Source organism: Natator depressus, chromosome 6 (assembly GCF_965152275.1).
Source record: "Natator depressus isolate rNatDep1 chromosome 6, rNatDep2.hap1, whole genome shotgun sequence".
NCBI classification, from domain to species: domain Eukaryota; kingdom Metazoa; phylum Chordata; order Testudines; family Cheloniidae; genus Natator; species Natator depressus.
The window spans coordinates 27738280-27758283 of record NC_134239.1 but is presented as its reverse complement, the minus strand read 5'-3'; the positions used below and the strand labels follow the sequence as shown (position 1 = coordinate 27758283).

The following is a 20004-nucleotide window of genomic DNA, read 5'->3' as shown; positions in this document are numbered from 1 at the left end:
TGCCTCTCAGGTTTGGTACTTGCTATCTGACAAAAGTAGCTACTATTTAGTATCTGGTGAATTTTTTTTTTTAAGTGAATATGCTCCAACCTTAAAGGTAAGGGGTCAAATTCACTGCAGCTATAAGCAGCTGTAACCCTGGATTTGGGGCATTTTTTCTGCATCGTGAAAAGTTCTCAGCAATAATGCTGTGACTTAATTTCTGGACACATCTACACTAGGGAAAAGTAGGCATGTTCATTTCAACCAGCTACCCTGAAGTGAAACTAAAATGTGTCCTATCTACACTAGGATTTTATAGATAAACAATCTTCTTTTAACACTTTTTCTTTTCTTTTCCCTAAGTGTGGACGTGGCATTGGTGGCCCAGTTAACCCAACTGCAGCCTGCTTCTTACGCTATCATTGTTTTGAATCAGGGACTGCATCTGTCTACACCTGCATTCAGCATGTAGCATGATGGTGCCCCTATTCTGATTAGGGTTGTGGGCTTATCGATAGTTATGAGCAATGACACAAGCCCATAGGCTTCATTAAAGGCAGTGTATAATTCAGTACATAACACCCTCCTCATCTGGGCTGTTTTCTCAGCAGATAGGCTAGCTCATGGGTCTGTTTAAGAAAGAAGGATTTCTGATGTTAGGGGGAAAAAATGCTCCCTGCACCCTGTGTTCTTGGGCTAGCAGTAGCCCCAGGTGCCGTTTTTACCCCAGGGATTCATTATATTAGCCAGGATACTTATAATGGAAAAAGGGAAGGCAATTTTAAGTGAAGACCCTCTGCTCAGTGAGTGGCAGGGGGGCTGTCTATAAATTAAGGAAAGCAGGGAGGGGCGAGTGGATCCTTACTTTTGCCTGTTTGATGCAGTTACAAGGGGGGGCCGACAAAGAAAATCACTCAGAACTGTGTTCCCTTATTTATGCAGAGAAAAGCAGGGGTGGAAGCCGGGGTCCCTGGTGCTCGCGGCGGGAGCCGGGGAAGGGGAGCAGGACGGGCTCCCTCCAGCGCCCTGGCTCAGCGGCCTTCCGGCGGGGTGGTTCTAGGGTGACTAATTACATCGGGGCAGCAGCAGGAGAGGCGCAGGCTCCGCCCAGGACGTGAGAGCCGGGTCCTGTGATTCCGGGCCCCGCGAGCCGCTCACCGGGACGCGCCATGGGAGCCGGGAGCTTCTTGCTGCTCCTGCTGCTGGGGGTGAGTGCGGGGCAGCGCGGGGGGCGGCTCCCCCTGTCCCCGGCGGGCAGCGGGCCGTGCTGATCGCCGGGCACCGGAGCACTGCAGGGGGGCTGCCCGCGCCCCCGCAAGCAGCAGCCGGGGAACGCCCAGCCCCGCCCGCGGGCTGCCCGCGCCCTGCCTCGGCCCACGGTCGGGCTGGCTGAGCTCCCGGGATCGTTCCCTCCGCCTGCCTGCGGGCGCGTCTCTGGGCGCCGGGGCGCGACACCGCTTGGGGGGCGGGAAAAGGGTGGGGGTGGGGGTGGGGGCGGAATCCGCTGCGGCCAGGTGTTTCCCGGCAGCCGGTGCAATCTCTCCTGCGTTTGGGGGACGGGAGTGGGGGGGTGGAGATGGGTCTCTCTTGGCTTTAAGAAAAACTTTTCAAACAGCAGACACTAATCCCCTGAAATGCGGATCTGAGCCGTAAGGAGGGTGGCCGATTTTGGTTGGACCTCTTCCCCGAGGTTTCATCACATGACCTAATCTGTAACTAAAGATGAATCATTAATTTCTGGAGATTCCAGGACTATTCTGGAGTGTTGGTTGGCAACCTTAGTCATGAGGCACGTGGGCTTGGTTTTATAGGGGACCAGGAGAAAAGATCAAAGTTTTCGGTTTTTCTCTGCATCATAGCAAAGGTGTGTCTGGAGCTGGCTTGATTGCTAATCAGTTGAGATGAAACAAGAAATTGGCTTCTCCTAATCCTGGCCTGGCCCTTAATCACAAGTGTTCAGACCATTTCTCCATCAATTCCCAGCTGTAGAAGACATCAGTGATGTGTGCTAGCCTGCCAGGACACAATGCATGCTCTCCCAGCTCCAGGAACTGGCCAGATTCACACCTTTCCCTTTTCATAAATTAGACACATCTGAGTCACAGAAGCAATCTGGGCTCAGACCAGCAACCCCCTAGATTTCGTCTCAACCTGCCCTTGGTTCCATAGTGCTGCACTCTGGAATGCCAAACTGGCCCTTTCCTGGGTGTCATGGGGAGCCTATTACTAGCTCTGTAGCTGTTGCAGTGATAAAAGGAGAACTTCTAAGTTCTCTTGATCCTACATGTTTCAGAAAGGAAAGCTCTTTCAGAGAAAGAGGGGTTTGATAAAGCATCGATCAGTGGAAGGGGTCAGAAATGGATAGTCCCTGATTTTTGTTTTAAATGTAAACTTCCTAAATTCTGTTTTCACAGTTCGTGCTGTGATTTAGCTTGGCCTTGCTATGTTGCTTGTATTTGCTATAGAGGCTCCAAGTAGGGATCAGGAACTCCTTTTGCTCTGCTCTGTATAGCATACACATAACAAAAGGAAGGTCTGTGCCCCAAAGAGCTTACAATCTAACTATGTGATGAGACAAACACATGCATCCAACAGACATATGGAGGAGCACAAGGTAACAGAGAGACACAATTTTTCTGTCAAATTAACTACTGTCTCCTGAGGAGGTGGATTAACTACCCTTCCTGTTGCTGTAGGAAGTGTCTGTGCTGAAGCATAGACCAGCCGCAAGACACACACTGAGTCCGGTGTGCCATAGGAGGGCTGTGTTGGAGCAGGGAATTGAACCCAGGTCTCCTGAATCCTGGGCTAGAGCACTAACTCCTGGGCCATCTTTCCTCCTTGAAAATCAAAATCATGAGTCGTTGACAGATTGCTTAACAGCTCTGTGCCTCGGTTTACCTAACCGTAAAGTAGGGATTAATATTCGTCTCCTTGCATAGGATGTTGAAAGGACTTTTAATTAATGTGTTTTTTAAAGTCAACATGCAGATCCTCAGGAGAAAGGTACTACCGAAGTGTGTATTTATTATTTATTTTATTTAGTAGCAGTTTTTCTTTTGCTAGGGATCCAGTTTCTGAGTGTGTGTTATGGGCCTGAGATGTGGGTGTACTGTATATTTAGTACAAAAAGACAGGGAGAAGTATTATAGGTCACCTGTAAAGAGGGGGAAGTTGGGGGGGTTGCCCCTTTTTGCTTCTGTATGTTGTGTGAAGGTGGCCTGAAAGTTGTGATACTTTTTTTTTTCCTCTTGTTTTTTCACACTGGACATTGAGGTCCTTGGTAGGCTGGAAGACTGCGGAACTAAAGCAATGGTAATGAGAGCTAATAGTGAAAGAGATGTGGAGTTCTAGTCACACTGTCAAACACTTCCATGTTGCTTTTGTTCGTTTGTTTTAACATTTATTTAACTTGAGTTAACGCTGTTGCTCCTTCTGCTGAGGTACTAGATCACACAATCGACCTGCTCTCAAGCCTTCCCAGTGGGTCCTTCTGCAAAATCAGGAAAGACCAAACTTGATATTCCTGACTCTTCCACAGTTGGGGGAGGGGAGAAAATCTTAAAACCCCAAAACTCCTTTCAGGCTTCCTTTATACGCTGGAAAGGGAACAGGCCTTATCTTAAAGATTTTTTTTTTTTTTTTTTTTTTTTTTTTAAGCATTCTTGCAAAAACAAAGCCCACCTTGAGATTATAGTGTGGTGGGTTTTGGTGGTGGTTTTTTTTTTTTTTTAATTGCTCATGCCCCTATCATGCTGTTTTACCCTTACTGAACCGTTGCAGTTACTTGTGACTTGAAAGCTTAGCAAGAGGGAATTTGTGTTTCCTCTATTTCTTGTTGAAGTCTTTAGAATAATCCAATATGTCCATAGGCCTCTCACTGAGAATGGCAAAGAGTCCTGTGGCACCTTATAGACTAACAGACATGTTGGAGCGTAAGCTTTCGTGGGTGAATACCCACTTTGTCAGATGCATGTAGTGGAAATTTCCAGAGGCAGGTATAAATATGCAAGCAAGAATCAGGCTAGGGATAATGAGGTCAGTTCAATCAGGGAGGATGAGGCCTCCTTCTAGCAGTTGAGGTGTGAACACCAAGGGAGGAGAAACTGCTTTTGTAGTTGGCTAGCCATTCACAGTCTTTGTTTAATCCTGAGCTGACGGTGTCAAATTTACAAATGAACTGAAGCTCAGCAGTTTCTCTTTGAAGTCTGGTCCTGAAGTTTTTTTTTTGCTGCAGGATGTACAATGTCATGGGGGGGGTTGTTGATTCGACACATTGCAGTGTATTTTCCATAGGTTCAATCATCAGCAATATCTGAGAGTAGAGCCGAGCCCAGCAGCCACAACTGTGGTGATGGAGAATATCTGCATCAAGACTGCTGCTGTAAATACTGTCCTGCTGGTAAGCACTTAGTGATCTGTAGTTCACTTGGCTAACAAAGCGTTTTTCAGAGATGATGATTGTACTGGTTGGTTTTTGTGCTGTAAGATAAAACCAATGAGAGAACAATACATGTTTGCAAAAGCCAGCGAGGGCCATTTTATGCTGTTCCTCCTCCTCTTTAGCGGTGCGGCTCACTTCGGAATGGTGTCCAACCTTCCACTAAATAGGGTGTGCCTGGGTGACCTTGGCAGTCGGTCAAGAAACGTGGGCATGCTATAAAAGGCAGAGTCTACGTCAGTACTGAAGGAAGCTGTTCAAAGTTAAACAGCTTTGTTTGAACTCTTGAAAACTGAACCAATGCCATGACCACTCGTTTTGTTCCCCCAGCATCACCTAATCGTAATAATGCTTTGTCAGATACAAACACTCGGTACCGATAGTCACCAGAAATTTTATGTATTTTAAATCAACATGCAAAACTTTTCTTTATTTTGTAAACTATATGCATGTCCATCTTGGAGATGGGTGTAAAATTCATTCATTCTTTATAGGGCCCTTTGCTCCTTGGCACAAAGCTAAGCGAATTCTATTGTCAATTTGTTATAATCTCATGAGGTTTGCCCTGTGGATTTTCTAAACCTTGTGAGTGAATTTAGTACTCAAGTGTCAAATTTGCCTTTGCACAGAGACCTTGAACAAAGCATATACATTATTTGAATGTGACTTGAGCCCTGTTTTAAGGACTTAGGCCCTGATTGTGCAATTGATAGCAGATGGGCACAGAGGCCTATCTGAGCGCTCTCAACAGTTCACCCATGTGGTATAAACTGCAAGAGCGGAGTCACAAGTAAGATTTAAGTGCAGTGTAGGCCTCGTGTGGGGTGGATTTCACTCAAAGTGAGGAGCTAATGACACTGGTTTCAGAGAGAGACAGCATTAGCTAGAGCTGTATGAGCTCCCCTATACTTTATTTACCACATCAGTCTCACCTGAGGCACTTTCACTAATCTATTCCTAGCCTGTTCTGAGCGCAGACTGTTAGTGGTGCTGAACTATGACAGACTGCTTATTAATAAATAGGGACGTGAATACGTGTCCAAATAGAACTAAGAAAAACATTGAAACAATTATTTTATTGCTAAAACCTTCCATTTGGAAAAAAAAATACAGGCATCTTTATTAGTAGAACATTTCAGAAAAATGACCAAAAAAACAGGGAATTATTATTGATGGAAATTTTTGTAAAACATTTTCCTCTCTATCTATAGAGGAGGAAAACCTGCAAGCCTATTGGCCTCTTATTACTAGTTATTTATGTGTTTTTTCTAATGTTATCTGGCCACTGACGTCTAAGTGTTCTTCCTGGTTTTGTTGTGTATACTTAATCTCATTCAGCTCCACTCCTTGCAAGGAGTGGCTGAAAGGAGTCATGTTGCAGTATGCTTGAATAACAGTTAACTGTATCCTAATACTACCCGAGATATACAGCTTTAGTGTTGAATTTCTGCTTCTCCCTTTATACAGGCACTTATGTTAGTAAACACTGCAAGGTTCCACATACAGAAGGAATTTGTTACCCTTGCACAGATGGAGAGGATTATACTGCTCATGCAAATGGCCTAGAGGAATGCCTTCGATGTAAACTGTGCAAAGAAGGTATAGTACAAAGCTTGGGCTGATCTGTAAATACAGTTGGGTTGTTTTGGGCAAAAGCTTTGGTGGTCTTTGTTCCGCAGAAAAATCTGTTGTCTTAATCCCCTTTCTTATTTTCATAGATTTAAAAACACTTACGCTTTTTTAAATAACTGATGCGTGGTAGAAAAGGAATCGCAAATTCAGCTGGATTACATTTGTAATTTATATGATTAACTTACTTTTCTCAGATCAAGTAACTGTGAACACCTGCACTTCGATGAGCGATACTGAATGTCAGTGCAAGCCAGGCTATTTCTGTCCGACTCAGGACTGTGAGATGTGTTACAGGTGCAAATCAAAGTACGTATAAGAACCGATTTAGGCAGTTGCCTTCCATATAGTACAGTCAAAAGTAGAACCTACCTCCTGTAAATGCTTACCCACATGTTTATCTTTCGACACGTGAACAGTCCCATTGAAGTCAACGGGGCTGCACGTGCGTTTGAAGTTAAACCTATGCCTGAGTGTTTGCAGGATCAGTGCCTAGAACTGAATGTACTGCTGTCCTGTTTGAGGCTTCTGCCTGTACACAAACGTTTCCTGATTCCTTCACCTGCCACATTTGAATAGGCTTTGGAGGGCTACCAGTCAGGACAGCTAATGTCAGTCGAGCTACCCAGAATTTTATAACAAGGGGCCAACTGTTGAAGGAGACTAATTACGTACGTGATTAGTTAACACTTCATCTCAGTATTTTTTCCCTTTGAATAAATATTTGTGTACGTTAATCTCTCCCCGTGGGCGTCTGTGTTTTTGCTGTGCTGCCACATAATCTTCTAGCATCCTTTTTTCTTCATCTGTTTTTCAAGCACTCTTTCTTAGTGACTGGTGAGAAAAGACAGGGTTTTTTTTTTAATTTGCACATTCTGTCCATGTATATAAATTATTCCTTGAGAGTAGGAGTGAGCACGAGTACAGATTTGATTGCGTAACCATTATATTTTTATCATCAATTTTAGGTGCCCAGAAGGGAAAGAAATTGTACAAAAATGCAATGCTACAGTTGACCTGGAGTGTGGCCATCCTCCCATAGGTACAGTATAAACTATGCTAAGGGAGGTCTGATGACTTTCTGACTCTGTAGGTAATTCAGAAGCAGAGTATAAAAGTGAGGCTTTGAAATCCTACTGTTGTTAAGTGTTTGATGAGCCCACGTAATTCACACTAGCAGCCGCTAGATGGAGACAAAGACTCTCCAAGTGTGAGTTGTGTAACCAACCAATATTTGTGGTGATATTTAAACTAGCACAGGGGACTTGTCTTGATGGAAAGGATTACATAGTGGACACGCCTTTCCAAAGTGTCACGTTCACACAGTTTAAAGCTATAGGTAGCATGCCTTTCAAATACTCAGTTAAGTGTTAAAACGTGAAAAATATCTGTATTGTGGCATAAATCTGAAAAGATATAAAATGCATTGAATTTCTTTTCCCCTGTAGAGCCTGTAGATGCCCTTTGACTAGCTTTTAATTTGCACTGACACACACCAGCACCTAGATACTCTAATGGTGTATTAATATCTGAGAGATGGTGGCTTTCTTGGGGCAGAGACTAGAGGTGTCACTGTAACAAACTGCTGAATTTCACAGGCGTCGGTCTCCATATTTATTTGCAGCATCAACATTCTTACACTGCAAAAACAACTGTCTTATGAGTGGCTTTAGTATTTCAAGCTTGCTTGCCTTTTTTTTTTTTTTTTTTTTTTTTTTTTGCAGGGACTGCGAATGCTGCAGGTTGGATTGCTGGGGTCATCGTTATGTTCGTTCTTTTCGTGGTTGGGTGCCTTCTTTTTCTTTTCCTTAAGAAAAGGATATCATATAATAAAACAAATAAAGGTAATTAAAATTCCTTTCCATGGATAACCTGAGATACACAAAGACTCAAGTTTCCAAAGCTAAACGAAGTAAGAGCTGAGGTTGTCCTTATGGCTACTACCCACCCTCGCTCCGAGCTGCTGCACTGCTTCCGGAAAGAGCTGGCATGTCCCCGTGGTCCCTGGGGAGGGGGTTGCCACACGCTGCCCCCACCCCAAGCACTGACTCTGCAGCTCCCATTGGTGGGGAACTGTGGCCAATAGGAGCTGCGGGGGCGGTCCCTGTGGGCAGCGGCGCATGGAGACCCACTGGGCCCCCTGCCTAGGAGCCACTGCCAGAGGGTTGTGCCAGTCGCTTTCAGGAGCCGCCCAAGGAAAGTACTGACACCCTGACACCCTCCTGCACCCCTGACCCACCAAGCGCCTGCACCCCACACCCAAACTCCCTCCCAGATCCCAACTCCACACCCCATCCTGCACCCCTGCCCCAGCTTAGAGCCCACACCCAAACTCCATCCCAGAGCATGCACCCCTCCTGCACTCCAACCCCCAGCCTAGAGCCCGCACCCCAACTCCCTCCCAGAGCCCGACCCCACACCCCCTCCTGTACCCCAACCCCCTGCCACAGCCTGGTGAAAGTGAGTGAGGCTGGCAGAGAGCAAGCAACGGAGGGAGGGGGGATGGAGTGAGCAGGGGGCAGGGCCTTGGAGAAGGGGCAGTACAGGGGCGTGGTCTCAGGAGGGAGGCAGGGCAAGGATCTTTGGGTTTGTGCAATTAGAGAGTTAGCAATCCTGCTGGGCAGGCATGTGAAAGCCCTGGCCATGCCAGAAGAGCATGCCCAGCCAGCACAGCCGGCAGCTCGCTGGGCACCAGCCAGCACAGGTGCAGCACTGCCCAAACGTCAGGCAGACGTGTCCGCGCAGGCGTGGCTTGTGCGTGCTTGGAGGCCCATTGACTGTTCTGCCCTTGGGCCCGGAATTGCTGTCAGCAGGCCTGCTTCCATCCTAGCTGTGTCTACAGCAGGAGTTCTGGTTGATTTAATTATGTTGCACAGGGCATGACATTTTTCACAGTCTTGAGTGATATAGCTTGGTTGACCTAAGTTTTAGGTGTAAACCAGGTCTCTGACTAGCTTTTGGAACTGAGGCCTAAAACATTTTAAAGATCATAGAATCTGAATAGATTACTACAATTAACAGAAAAGATAATGTTTATTTGTTGGAAAGTGGAATTTGGCTGGGCTTATTAAGTGGTACTAGACCCCACATAGAACTCTGTTAATATCTATCTAGTACGTACAGTATGCCCCAACCATTTGTGTTCCAGTAGATTTGGCCAGAAGGAAGTCATTCAGTTCCTTGAACTTGTCAGCCTGCTCTACAGGTTACCTACATTTAAACTTCTGGTTGAGATTGAGGATCTGTGTCAGAGAGTTCTGCAATGTAACCAATATACTAATTCAGCTATATTTAAACAATATAACTTAGTAGAGAGAGTTTAATTTATATTCTTCATACGTTTCAGAAAACAAAGATGCAGAAAAAGATGTGGTAAGTTTCCTTTGGACACATGCCACTTTTCTTTTACCTGTATGTTTATGGCATAAAAGTTCTTCTAAATTAAATTAAAACTGTTTAACTATAGATGATGCACACCTTTAGTCACTTTCTCTGCCCTGCTTGCTGTTGTATATTGGGACACTTTTCTTCACTTCATACAAAAACCCAAAACTTTTATGTCATCTAGTTCACTTCCTGTTAATGTTGGATTGTTCTCTACCATATAATGTATTCTTTAGTGTCTTGTTTAGTTTTAAATGCCTGATATGATGGAGCTTCCAGTACTTCCCTTGGAAGAATATTTTAGAGCTCTAATATGTCTGTCAGGAAGCCTTTCCTGATAACCTAACTTTTTCATTCATTTCATTAACTACATACCATTATTTCTAGTTATATCCTCTTGTTAAAGTTAAAGTTAGTTCCGCTTACATATTAGGGGTTTACACTCTTCAAATGTATATCAATAGTTATATCCTCCCTCAGCACCCAACCATTAGTAAATGCTTAGCTTCTTTCTCTCACTTTAAATATAACTGGTGTTCTTACACGAGTAGTTCCATTTGAGGTTGTTAGAACTCATAAAGTGACAAGATTTTTACCCTTAATCTCTGCTTGTGAGTCAGTCTCTGTATGGGGTCCTGATCCATGCTCGGTGTTTGGAACACTGTCACAATACAAATAAATAACAGCCCCATCATTTTTGGTGCTCTGCTTGGAATACTGCAGCTGTAAATATCACTGTGATATTGACATGCCAAGAACTGCACATCTTACTTAAAGACAACCTGCTTAAGGAAAATTGTAATTTGTAGGGAATTTTGGCAAAATCTTCAGTTTCTCCATTAGGTATGTAAGGAGCTTCAATTTTTATATTTGGGTTAAAGTTTAATACTAGATATCATTGGAAGGCACAGATAAGACTGTCTTACTTTTATTTAAGTAAAAGTCTGTATTAAAAAGGAAACTAAGAGACACAGTTCAAAGACATTTGTTTATTAACTGCTGTTCTAGGACAAATTTAAAAAAAAACACCCCCACCTCAATTCTGCAAGATGCCTTAGGGAAGTCGGTCACTTTAAACTGTGTGTGACGCTTGAGGTCCATCGTAAGTGGCTCAACTATCTGAGCACCCAGATGTGTTTTGTCATTGTTTTTGTTCTGAACTTGCAGGGTTATTTTGTGTGTTCTGTAAAGGCTTAGCAAAGTAATAGGTTACGACAAAGATGCAGAGAGAGAGGGTTAAACTGGGGTAGTGGTAAGAGCTGTGGAAGTATTCTGCTCAGGTTCTCACAGGCCCAGAGCAGATCTCTCTGTTAAAATGATCAGCAGTGAAATAGTTAATATTTACATTTTAAAATGTAATTGTTAAACTTCAGAGTTAATACCAAATGTGGCTAGCTCACCTCCCTGCCCCTCAGCCCACTTGGCATGGGGTTGGTTACGTGGTTGGAGAGTGTAGTTTAGTGCTAAGGGAGTCATTGTAGCCTTTTTTCCTAAACAAAAGAAAAATTTTAAAAATCCTATTTTCAACAGATGTGGCACTCTCCTTGCCTAACTACAGAAGCTCACATGTAACTTCTTTGCCATTCTGTAAAGGTCTAGTGATTAAAGCTGCTCCTGTTTGTCACTTGTTAACACTGTAGCTTCTGAATTTTTATGTGGGATGTCTTGCTCACAATGAGGCATTAAGTATGAAATGTTCTTCCACTGCAACAGGGGTGGCCAACCTGAGCCTGAGAAGGAGCCGGAATTTACCACTGTACGTTGCCAAAGAGCCACAGTAATACGTCAGCAGCCCCGCTGATCAGTGCCTCCCCATCCCTCCCTGCACCTCCCAATCAGCTGTTTCGTGGTGTGCAGGGGGTGGGGGGAGAGGAGCGAGGGCACTGCAGGCTCAGGGGAGGGGGTGGGAAGGGGTGGAGTGGGGGTAGGGCCTGTGGCAGAGCCAAGGGTTGAGCAGTGAGCACCCCCCAGCACATTGGAAAGTTGGCGCCTGTAGCTCCAGCCCCTGGAGTCGGTGCCGGTACAAGGAGCCGCGTATTAACTTCTGAAGAGCCGCATGTGGGTCCGGAGCCACAGGTTTGCCACCCCTGCACTGCAAGGTTCTTGAGAGCTTGCCTACAAAGCTATGTATGCTTTAATAAAGCACTCTTAATTAGCACTCTTTAATAGGTCACTCTTATTCCTTACAGGAGTCGGAGGATAGCACTGAAATTTTCTTTGCACCAGAAATGGAGAATGCTAATGCTAGTGCACCCATTTTAGAGATCCAAAACTCTGTTCAGGGTCCACCAGTTTTAGCAGTTAATAGTCCTGATTCTCTACTAAGAAATGAATTGCCTGAGGATACCAGTGTTGCATTTTCTGAGAGAAGTGGCCTACTTCTAAATGGTGAAAACAACTCATGGGAAGAGTCTTACCACAGGACTGCAGGATATTCAGCACCAAACAAGCCTCCAGACAAGCCTAATTTTGTCTCCCACCCTGGACAGTCAAATGGTGGGATGTCCGTATCTCAGATGGTAAGTGGGAAATGCTCAGTGTGTCATGAAATCTGTTGTGTAATTTCATGGAAGAAATGTAATAGCTTCTTCTTTTAACATCTAGAGCTCCCTGGCCTGCAGAATGAATTGGTAATAAAATAGACGCCCATCACCACCCAAAAGGATATGAAATATGCTTTTGTATGATCTTAAATTTGTATGTTTGTTTGAGGTGGTATCAGAAATTTCCATCACTCATCCAGTCAACCTGGAAACATTGTTTAATTAAGTGACTGCTATACTCTTCTTTCCACTGCTCAGTACCAACAGGGAAGACACTTTTCCTGTTAAGGGATTATTAGCTAGTGGCAGAGCTGGATTTTCTGGCTGGGCAGTTTTATTCAGGTTTTTGAACTTGAGTTTATTCTGTGAAACTTTTGAATTCTCAGACCTACCTTTATAGATACTGTGAAATCAAATCACCAGATCAAGGATAGTGATTATAAATAAGCAAAAAATGTTTTCTGTTTGAATAAACATGGGTGTTTATATTGCAGGTCAGGGATTCTGAAGCCAGGCCTCATATAAAAGTTAAAGAGCTTTCTCGAGAAGGTGAGTAGTTCAAGTAGCCCACCTTATAAGGGATCTAAAATTGGTAATAGTCAGCAGAGTACTGGGCAAAATGTGACGGTCTGAATTCATTGTACATAGCTGAATGAGAAAATAGATATTTGTTTAAATGTTTACAAAAATTTTGTCCTGCTTACTGTATTAGCACTTCTAAACTGCAGATTGTTTGCTGCATTTTAATTATTTTTGTACTTCTAAAAAACTGCTTTAAAAACAAAACAAAAAAAACCCCCCCACATACATTTCATAGCAAATAACTATTTATACAGAAGGACATCTCTTTTGCATAATGTATTCATAGGGATATGAGACATAGGACTAGAAGTTACGTTATGGGTCGCAGAGTCCAGTTTCCTGCTATCACAGGCCACCCCCATCATACACTCTGAATAGTGATCTTTAACAACATGAATATGTGTCAATAACCTTAGGAACAGTAGCTTTTTAGAGCTGATCATGCTCTAGTAAAAGGTCCATTTATGTACCAGCAGTGTAATCCGTAGCATGCCATGTAAGGACACAGAGGGGTGTGTTTTGTTTTGTTTTTTTGTTTGTACTGCAGCTTTACCATTCAAACAAATAAAATGCCAGGGTGTATCAGATACCAGTGAACTAGTATATTGTATGGCACTGAAGGAAGTAAACCATGTTCTGATTGAGGGTACTGGTGATATCAGTCTTACCTTGGCAAACTATATCATACTGATAGTTGTGTAGATGGGTGGGTAAAATTAATTGCTAAGAGTGGTCAGAAAGCCATCAAAAGTGAACAAGGACCTTAAAACTACAGTGAAATCTGTACAAAGGGCATCTTCAATAGACAATCTCCCATATTAAGAGACCACTTTGAAGTATGCATAATGACATCTTTGACCTTTTAAAAAGATGGTTTTGAATAGGAAACCAATTGGTTACCTGTTCCTTGGGTGTTAACTTAGGACAGGCTTCACCACTTTTGTTGAACTGAATCTTTTTATTGTATTGACTTTCAATAGTATACATGAGTTTTTGTTTTTAACCTAAAACAGTTCAGGTCATGCTAATCAGATTCCATAAAATATATGGGTACAACTTGATTTTAAAATCATACTCTCTGCTCCTGTCTTACACTTGGGGCCTGTTTACATGGTAAAGCAATGTGCACCAGAGGGGTGTGAGTTCTAAAGTGCACCTGTTTCACACTAACTGGCCCATGTAGACCCCCCTGGCACACACTAAAAGTCCCTAATGCACGTTAACATAGTGCAATTTGACCCACATCAAGGAACTTTTAGTGTGTGCCAGCAGTATCTACGTGGGCCAGTTACCATGCAATACGGTGGTGCGCATAGGAATTCATACCCCATTGCTGCACAGTGCCATACTATGTAGACAAGACCTAAATTGTATATTAAAGGAATAAAATGACTCCATTTAGAACAAATCAGTTATGATTTTATTACGGCATAAGAAAATTTCAGGTTTAGATGCTTCCTGAAGTCTATGTAATGGTGCATTTCATCTTCTACAGATAGCTGCCATGCAAAGTAAAACATACCTCTCTATTTGTATTCCCAATTTATCAGTAGCTGGTTGAACAGATACAGTATAGGCCAACAATGCAGTGTGGGAGGAAATGGAGTATATTGCTGAAATACTCTCAAGAGTTTATTTAAGCCCTTAAATCAAATTGTGTGCCAAGGAATGTTAAACTACAAAGGGGAAAGGTAGTAAAATGGCAAATGACCTGGATTTATCTGAGAACCTATACAAGTGTACATAGGCATCTATAGAAATGGTCATTTTAAAATATTCAATGCTTTTTTTTTTTTTTTTCCCCAGCACTAAGTGACAGTTTTTATTATTTTATGAAAGAAGTGCCATCACGGAACTGGAACATGTTTATGAGAACTCATCTAACAGATAATGAAATTGATAACACAACTTTTGAACATCCAACAAATATTGAAGAGCAATATTATCAGATGCTAATCATTTGGAGAAACAAATTTGGAAATGAGGCTTCCATTATTAAATTATTAGATAGCCTATGGAATATAGGACTTAGAAGGTCTCATGAAAACATAGTAAACCATTTAATAAGTAAGGATATTATAACTATACTAGAGGCCGAAGACTAATGAGTATACTATTATCAACAAAAAAACCAAAGCCAAAAGGATCTGTAAACTCTATAGATATGTTTCTATGCACAACCTTGCTTTAGTGCATATTGCCATTTTTTTTTTATTGTTGGTTTAAGAAAACTTGAAAATATCAACATAAAAACTACTGGTAAAACAAATAGAGAAATGAGTTCAGGTATCTTCACTGCAACTCGTGTCCTCTAGAATAGCGGAGTCTCAGAAATGTATCTTACAGGACTATACTTGACATTTGTTAAACGAGACAAGGATTCAAGTTGCTGTGTTCACTGAAAATGTGTCCTGAGTTGTAATACATTAAATAAACTTGGGTACCCTTTTCATGTTCAGCTGAGGAAAGAACATAAGTGTATGTTAAACTATATAATAAACTTTGAACACTGTTATGTCTTGGGAAATGAGAACCTCACAGTGACTGGATGGAGTGATTTGTTGTCATTGAAGGTTTTGAAGCATATTGTCGTTTTATTATCTGCACTGATAAACTGGAGCAAACATCCAGAATCTTAATTTATTTTTTATATGCAGTGAAGAATGTACTTATGAGAACACTGTAATGTGAAGAGATTTGTAGAGTTTTAGGCCAGAAGGGAACGTTAGACCATCAAGTTTGATCTCCTCTATAATTCGGGTCATTAAATTTCACCCAGTTACCTTTGTACTGAGCCAATAACTTATGTTCGGCTAAAGCTTATCTTCCAAAAAAGCATCCAGTCTTGAAATGAAGACATCAGGAGATGAAGAATTCACCACATCCCTTGATGATTTGTTCCAAAGGCTAATTGCGCTCACTGTAAGGAATTTATGCCTTATTTCTAATTGGAATTTATCTAGCTTTAGCTTCTAGCCATGATTCATCTAGCAGAGAAAGGAAAAATAAGAAAGAGCCCTTTAGTACCTGGTATTTTCTCCCCATGAAGGTGACTTGGATACTGATCCAAGTACCTCATCTTTTTGATAAGAAGAAAGAGCTCTTTAAGTCTTCCACTGTAAAGCATTTTCTGTAGCCCGTGAATCATTTTTGTGGCTCTCTTCTGTAACTTTTCCAATTTTTCAACATCCTTTTTCAAGTGTGCACACCAGAACTGTATGCAGTATTCCAGTCTCACCAGTGCTGTATACAGAGGTAAAATCACCCTTCTACTCTACTCACTATCCTGTTTATGCATCCGAAGATTACATTGGCCCTTTGCCACAGCATCACACAGGGAGCTAATGTTCAGTTGTTTCTTTAAATCCTTTTCATAGTCACTGATTTCCAGGAGACAGTTCCCCATTCTGTAGGTATGGTCTGCATTTCTTGTTCCTAGGTGTATAACTTTGCATTTGGCTTTGTTTGAATGGGCTCAGCTTACCAATAAACAGCCTATAAATCTGTTTTTAACAGTACACTTAAATGCTGTATTTTTATTGTCCAATCTTAAAATTATGCAAATGGAATTTCTACTTCATACCTATTATGATGTACTTTATATTTTGCTATTAAAAGATTTTTCACTCTTTTAAATGTGCTGTCATTTATGAATAAATATTCGGTCTCATTCTCTCTCTAATTTTGAAGGTTTTTTTAGTAATTGGGGACTGTGCTTTTTAAAATAATATTAGTAATACTTGAGCAATTCTGTTTTAGGGGGTTAAATACATGGAGCTAGCCAGATTAATAGTCTGCTTTTTCCTGTCCTTGGACTGAATTGAAGAAGTGATTAGTGACTATTCGTGGTGGTTATGGGATTGTATATAATATCCCACACCCTTCAGTGATGGCTTGTTGATTAAATTCACAATTTGTTTACCACAGCCTCTTTTAGGCCTGTGTGCATTAAGGTTTTAGCTGCTGGTTTAGCTGCACTAATGTATCTGTACCAGCTGTGTATCTGATTACCAAGGCAGACAAGTATAGATAAGGAAGGGAAAGCAATTTTAATAATGTTGGCTAGGAATCATCCCCACTTCTTAGATAAAACAAACTAAACTAGATTCCTTGTGAGACGTGTTTGGTCACAGGGACCCCCTTGGGACTGTCACCTGACCTGCTGGAATTACCTCTGAGCCCGTTTTCCCTGCCAGCTTGGGACTCCAGAGTCCTGCCCTTTGAGCCAGACACGCTAGCCTGTAACACAGACCCTGGTCTGGTTCATGCCCCCAAAGTTGTAGACTTTAACTAAAAACTGCTCAGCAGCTTACTTGCCTCCAGCACTCAGACACCCAGCTCCCAATGGGATCCAAACCCCAAATAAATCCATCTTACTCTGTATAAAGCTTAGACAAGGTAAATTCATAAATTGTCCGCCCTCTATATCGCCGAGAGAGAGATGCACGGCTGTTTGCTCCCCCAGGTATTAATCACTTTTTGTTTACTAATGAACCCCAAGTAAGTGATTAAGGATAAAAAAGTAGGATTTAAGTGGTTTCAAGTAATAACAGACAGAACAAAAGAAGTCACCAAGCAAAATAAAGCAAAAACATGCAAGTCTAAGCCTAATACATTAAGAAACTGATTACAGGTAAAATCTCACCTTCAGAGATGGTCCAATAAGCTTCTTTCACAGACTAGACTCCTTCCTAGGCTGAGCCCAATCCTTTCCCCTGGTACAGTCCTTGTTCGTTCCAGCAGACATCTTAGGTGGAAAGCAGAGGTGTTCTCATGACTGGCAGCCACCTTTGTTCTGTTCCACCCCCTTTTACAGCTTTGGCATAAGGCAGGAATTTTTTGTCTCTCTGGGTACCCACCCTCCTTCTAAATGGAAAAGTACCAGATTTAAGATGGATTCCAGTATCCTGTGACGTGGTCACATGTCTTGTGAGACCTCATTCTTCATTACCCATGGACTGGCCCACAGGTACATAGGAAGGCTTGCAGGTAAATAAACCCATTCACAACCAATTATCCTAATCAATGGGAGCCATCAAGATTCTAAGCCACCATTAATGGCCTACACTTTGCATAATTACAATAGGACCTCAGAGTTATACTTCATATTTCTAGCTTCAGATACAAGAACGATACATACAAATAGGAATAGATTCAGTAGGTTATAACCTTTGATACCTTACAAGAGACCTTTTGCATAAAGCATATTCCAGTTACATTATATTCACATTCATAAGCATATTTTCATAAAACATGGAGTGCAACATCACACCTCGTGCATGTTTTCTTGATGAGCTGGAAGAAGAGAGCAGATAAGTACAAATCTGGATTTGAATAAACTTTTCACAAAAAAATGGGGAAACTGTCATACTTGAACAGAGCACTACCCTATCTTCCTAGCAATGACCCTGGCATGCTAGATCCCTCAGAATGTGGCAAAACCTGCTGCACTGCATCTAACTCCTCTGTATTTTAATTAAGGTGCATCTGTCCATTTGACTTCTATCTGTATTAATTTTCAGCTATGTAATATGAACTCAGGCTTTCAGCTTGGATTTGCAGAGTTGAAGTATTCCTGCAGTGCTAGGGATGCCTACAACAGTTCTCTTCTGCGCACAGAATATCTATAGTCAGCCAAGTGCCTTCTACAGTTCAGCCTCCACCAGCTCTTACCTTAAACACCTTAAGCAGCTGTGTCATTATTATAGCAACCATGATGGCATGGGTCAATTGGATGAACTGAAATTAGAATTCTCTGTGGTGTCAACTCTTGTGTGATTTTATCCTGACTCTTATGATAGTTGGTGTTTTCCTTAAAGCCCCCGCTCCTGGAGTCATCTTATAAAAGGGTTTTCTTCCCCCCCCCCATCTCCTGCTGGTAATAGCTCATCTTAAGTGATCACTCTTCTTACAGTGTGCATGATAAACACCCATTTTTTCATGTTCTGTGTGTATATAAATCTCCTCACTGTATTTTCCACTGAATGCATCCGAGTAAGTGAGCTGTAGCTCATGAAAGCTTATGCTCAAATAAATGGATTAGTCTCTAAGGTGCCACAAGTCCTCCTTTTCATTTTGCGAATACAGACTAACACGGCTGCTACTCTGAAACCTGATTCAGAGAGACTCCCACCTTCTGTTTTAAAATAAATGCACGTTTCTAGCCTTTGTGGTTGCGGCGAGAAGCTGCCTTGCACATGTGACCTGAGGGTGCCCTAAAGGCTCAGCAGCCAGAAGGCAAATATAGAGAACCCATGATTTTATTATTTATAACTCATTATTTTATGCCAATATCAAGTTTTCTGGGCGGAGGAGGGAGTCTGACTCATGGGGTTCAGCATGCCGGGGGTGGCAGCACTGTCCACCCTGCAGAGAGCATGGCCTCCTGGCTTGGGGTGTGTGTAGGGCCTTCCCCCATTGGCTCAGTGGGGCGGGGCAGCAGGGCAGGTGAAGCTCCCAGGCTCTAACTCTTGCAGGGACAGGGGAGCTCAGTCTCCCTTGCCAGCCCCTCCTCCTCTTTGCAGGGACCAAGCTGATCGAGGGGGCGGAACCTCACAAGCCCCGCCTCCCAGAGCTACGGGCAAGGCCAGAGAAGACCGGTGAATCCCATTCGCGCACGCGCACCAAGCGCTAGTACCGGCGTCTCAGCCCCCCCTCCGTCACGTGACTCCGTTGGCCCCCCCCCCCCCCGAGGTGCGTTTCTCCCCGTTGCCCGGTTACCCTATGGTCACCGGAAGTGTCGTAGGGAGGCGGAGTGAGAGTTTTCCATCCGGACGCGGCGGTCTTGCATCAGCCTGTGAGAAGAGTCGGCTAGACGCGGCAGAACGAAGTAGGAGGAGGGAGCAGGATGGCGACAGTCGGCGGGGAGCCCAGTAAGTGCCAGGTCCCGGGCTCGGGCGGGCGCGGCCCCTTTAAGGTCGCTCAAGGTGCAGGGCCGGCGGGGGTCCCGTCGGGCAGGTGCGCCGTGCCATGGCAACGGGTCGCCGCGTCCTCGCGCCTGGTGCCCTGCCAGAGCCGAGTGTCCCGGCGTCCTCGCCGCCCGGTGCTGGGGCTGCGCAGTGATGTCATAGCGCCCTGCTGCTGCAACGTGCCGTGAGGTCATTGCATCCGTAGCCGTGGGTAGTGATGTCACCGCCACCCGCCGTCACCGTGGCTCATGAGGTCACTGCCTGGGGCACAGTGGGGGAGCGTGATGTCACCGCACCCTGGTGCAGCAGGGTGTCATGATGTGCCACCGTCCGGCTCCGGCTCGTCCCGAGGGGTCGCTCTGCCCGCAAGTGGCCTGGCAGCTCTCTGTTATCCTAGCACTGAATCAAACCGGTGCTGTGCCGGGATCGTTGTCACCTTGCTCCTGCAGGACCTGGGATGCCCTGTTCTAAGCTGCGGTGAGCCTGCAAAGGCCAGGTCCGTGTGTTCTAGCCATGGTTTGTGGCATCAGATGTT

The 20004-nt window shown here is 43.6% G+C and overlaps 2 protein-coding genes and 1 long non-coding RNA gene across 4 annotated transcripts in view; 2 read left to right on the top strand and 1 right to left on the bottom strand.

The window, feature by feature from the left end:
* Window positions 1-1053: 1053 nt before the first annotated feature.
* On the top strand, window positions 1054-16123 carry LOC141988851 (tumor necrosis factor receptor superfamily member 10B-like). Its single transcript, XM_074954873.1, has 10 exons — window positions 1054-1190; window positions 4279-4384; window positions 5891-6022; window positions 6250-6361; window positions 7021-7094; window positions 7777-7896; window positions 9399-9424; window positions 11626-11955; window positions 12474-12528; window positions 14368-16123. Exons 1-10 carry the CDS (start codon window positions 1152-1154, stop codon window positions 14664-14666), a joined length of 1293 nt encoding a protein of 430 aa, XP_074810974.1. The 5' UTR covers window positions 1054-1151; the 3' UTR covers window positions 14667-16123.
* Window positions 16124-17205: 1082 nt separating this feature from the next.
* LOC141988852 (uncharacterized) lies at window positions 17206-19392 on the bottom strand. The gene is made up of 2 exons (XR_012639848.1): window positions 19282-19392; window positions 17206-17308 (listed from the first exon to the last, which is right to left on the bottom strand). It is a non-coding gene; the product is annotated as an uncharacterized LOC141988852 (long non-coding RNA).
* CARS1 (cysteinyl-tRNA synthetase 1) overlaps window positions 19293-20004 on the top strand; it is a 54594-nt gene continuing 53882 nt past the window's right edge. The window contains exon 1 of one of the 2 annotated variants that reach the window (XM_074954870.1): window positions 19293-19433. In XM_074954870.1, the coding sequence (XP_074810971.1) occupies window positions 19409-19433 (25 nt within the window). In that variant the 5' untranslated portion in view covers window positions 19293-19408. The remainder of the gene's footprint in view (window positions 19434-20004) is intronic. The other variant, XM_074954871.1, reaches the window with a different exon arrangement.

Excerpts from the sequence above, each read along its gene's own strand:
- LOC141988851 (XM_074954873.1), top strand. The coding sequence starts at position 1,152 with ATGGGAGCCGGGAGCTTCTTGCTGCTCCTGCTGCTGGGG. Across the intron at positions 4,385-5,890 it reads CTGTAAATACTGTCCTGCTG|GCACTTATGTTAGTAAACAC; the intron begins GTAAGCACTTAG and ends CCCTTTATACAG. Across the intron at positions 7,095-7,776 it reads GTGTGGCCATCCTCCCATAG|GGACTGCGAATGCTGCAGGT; the intron begins GTACAGTATAAA and ends TTTTTTTTGCAG.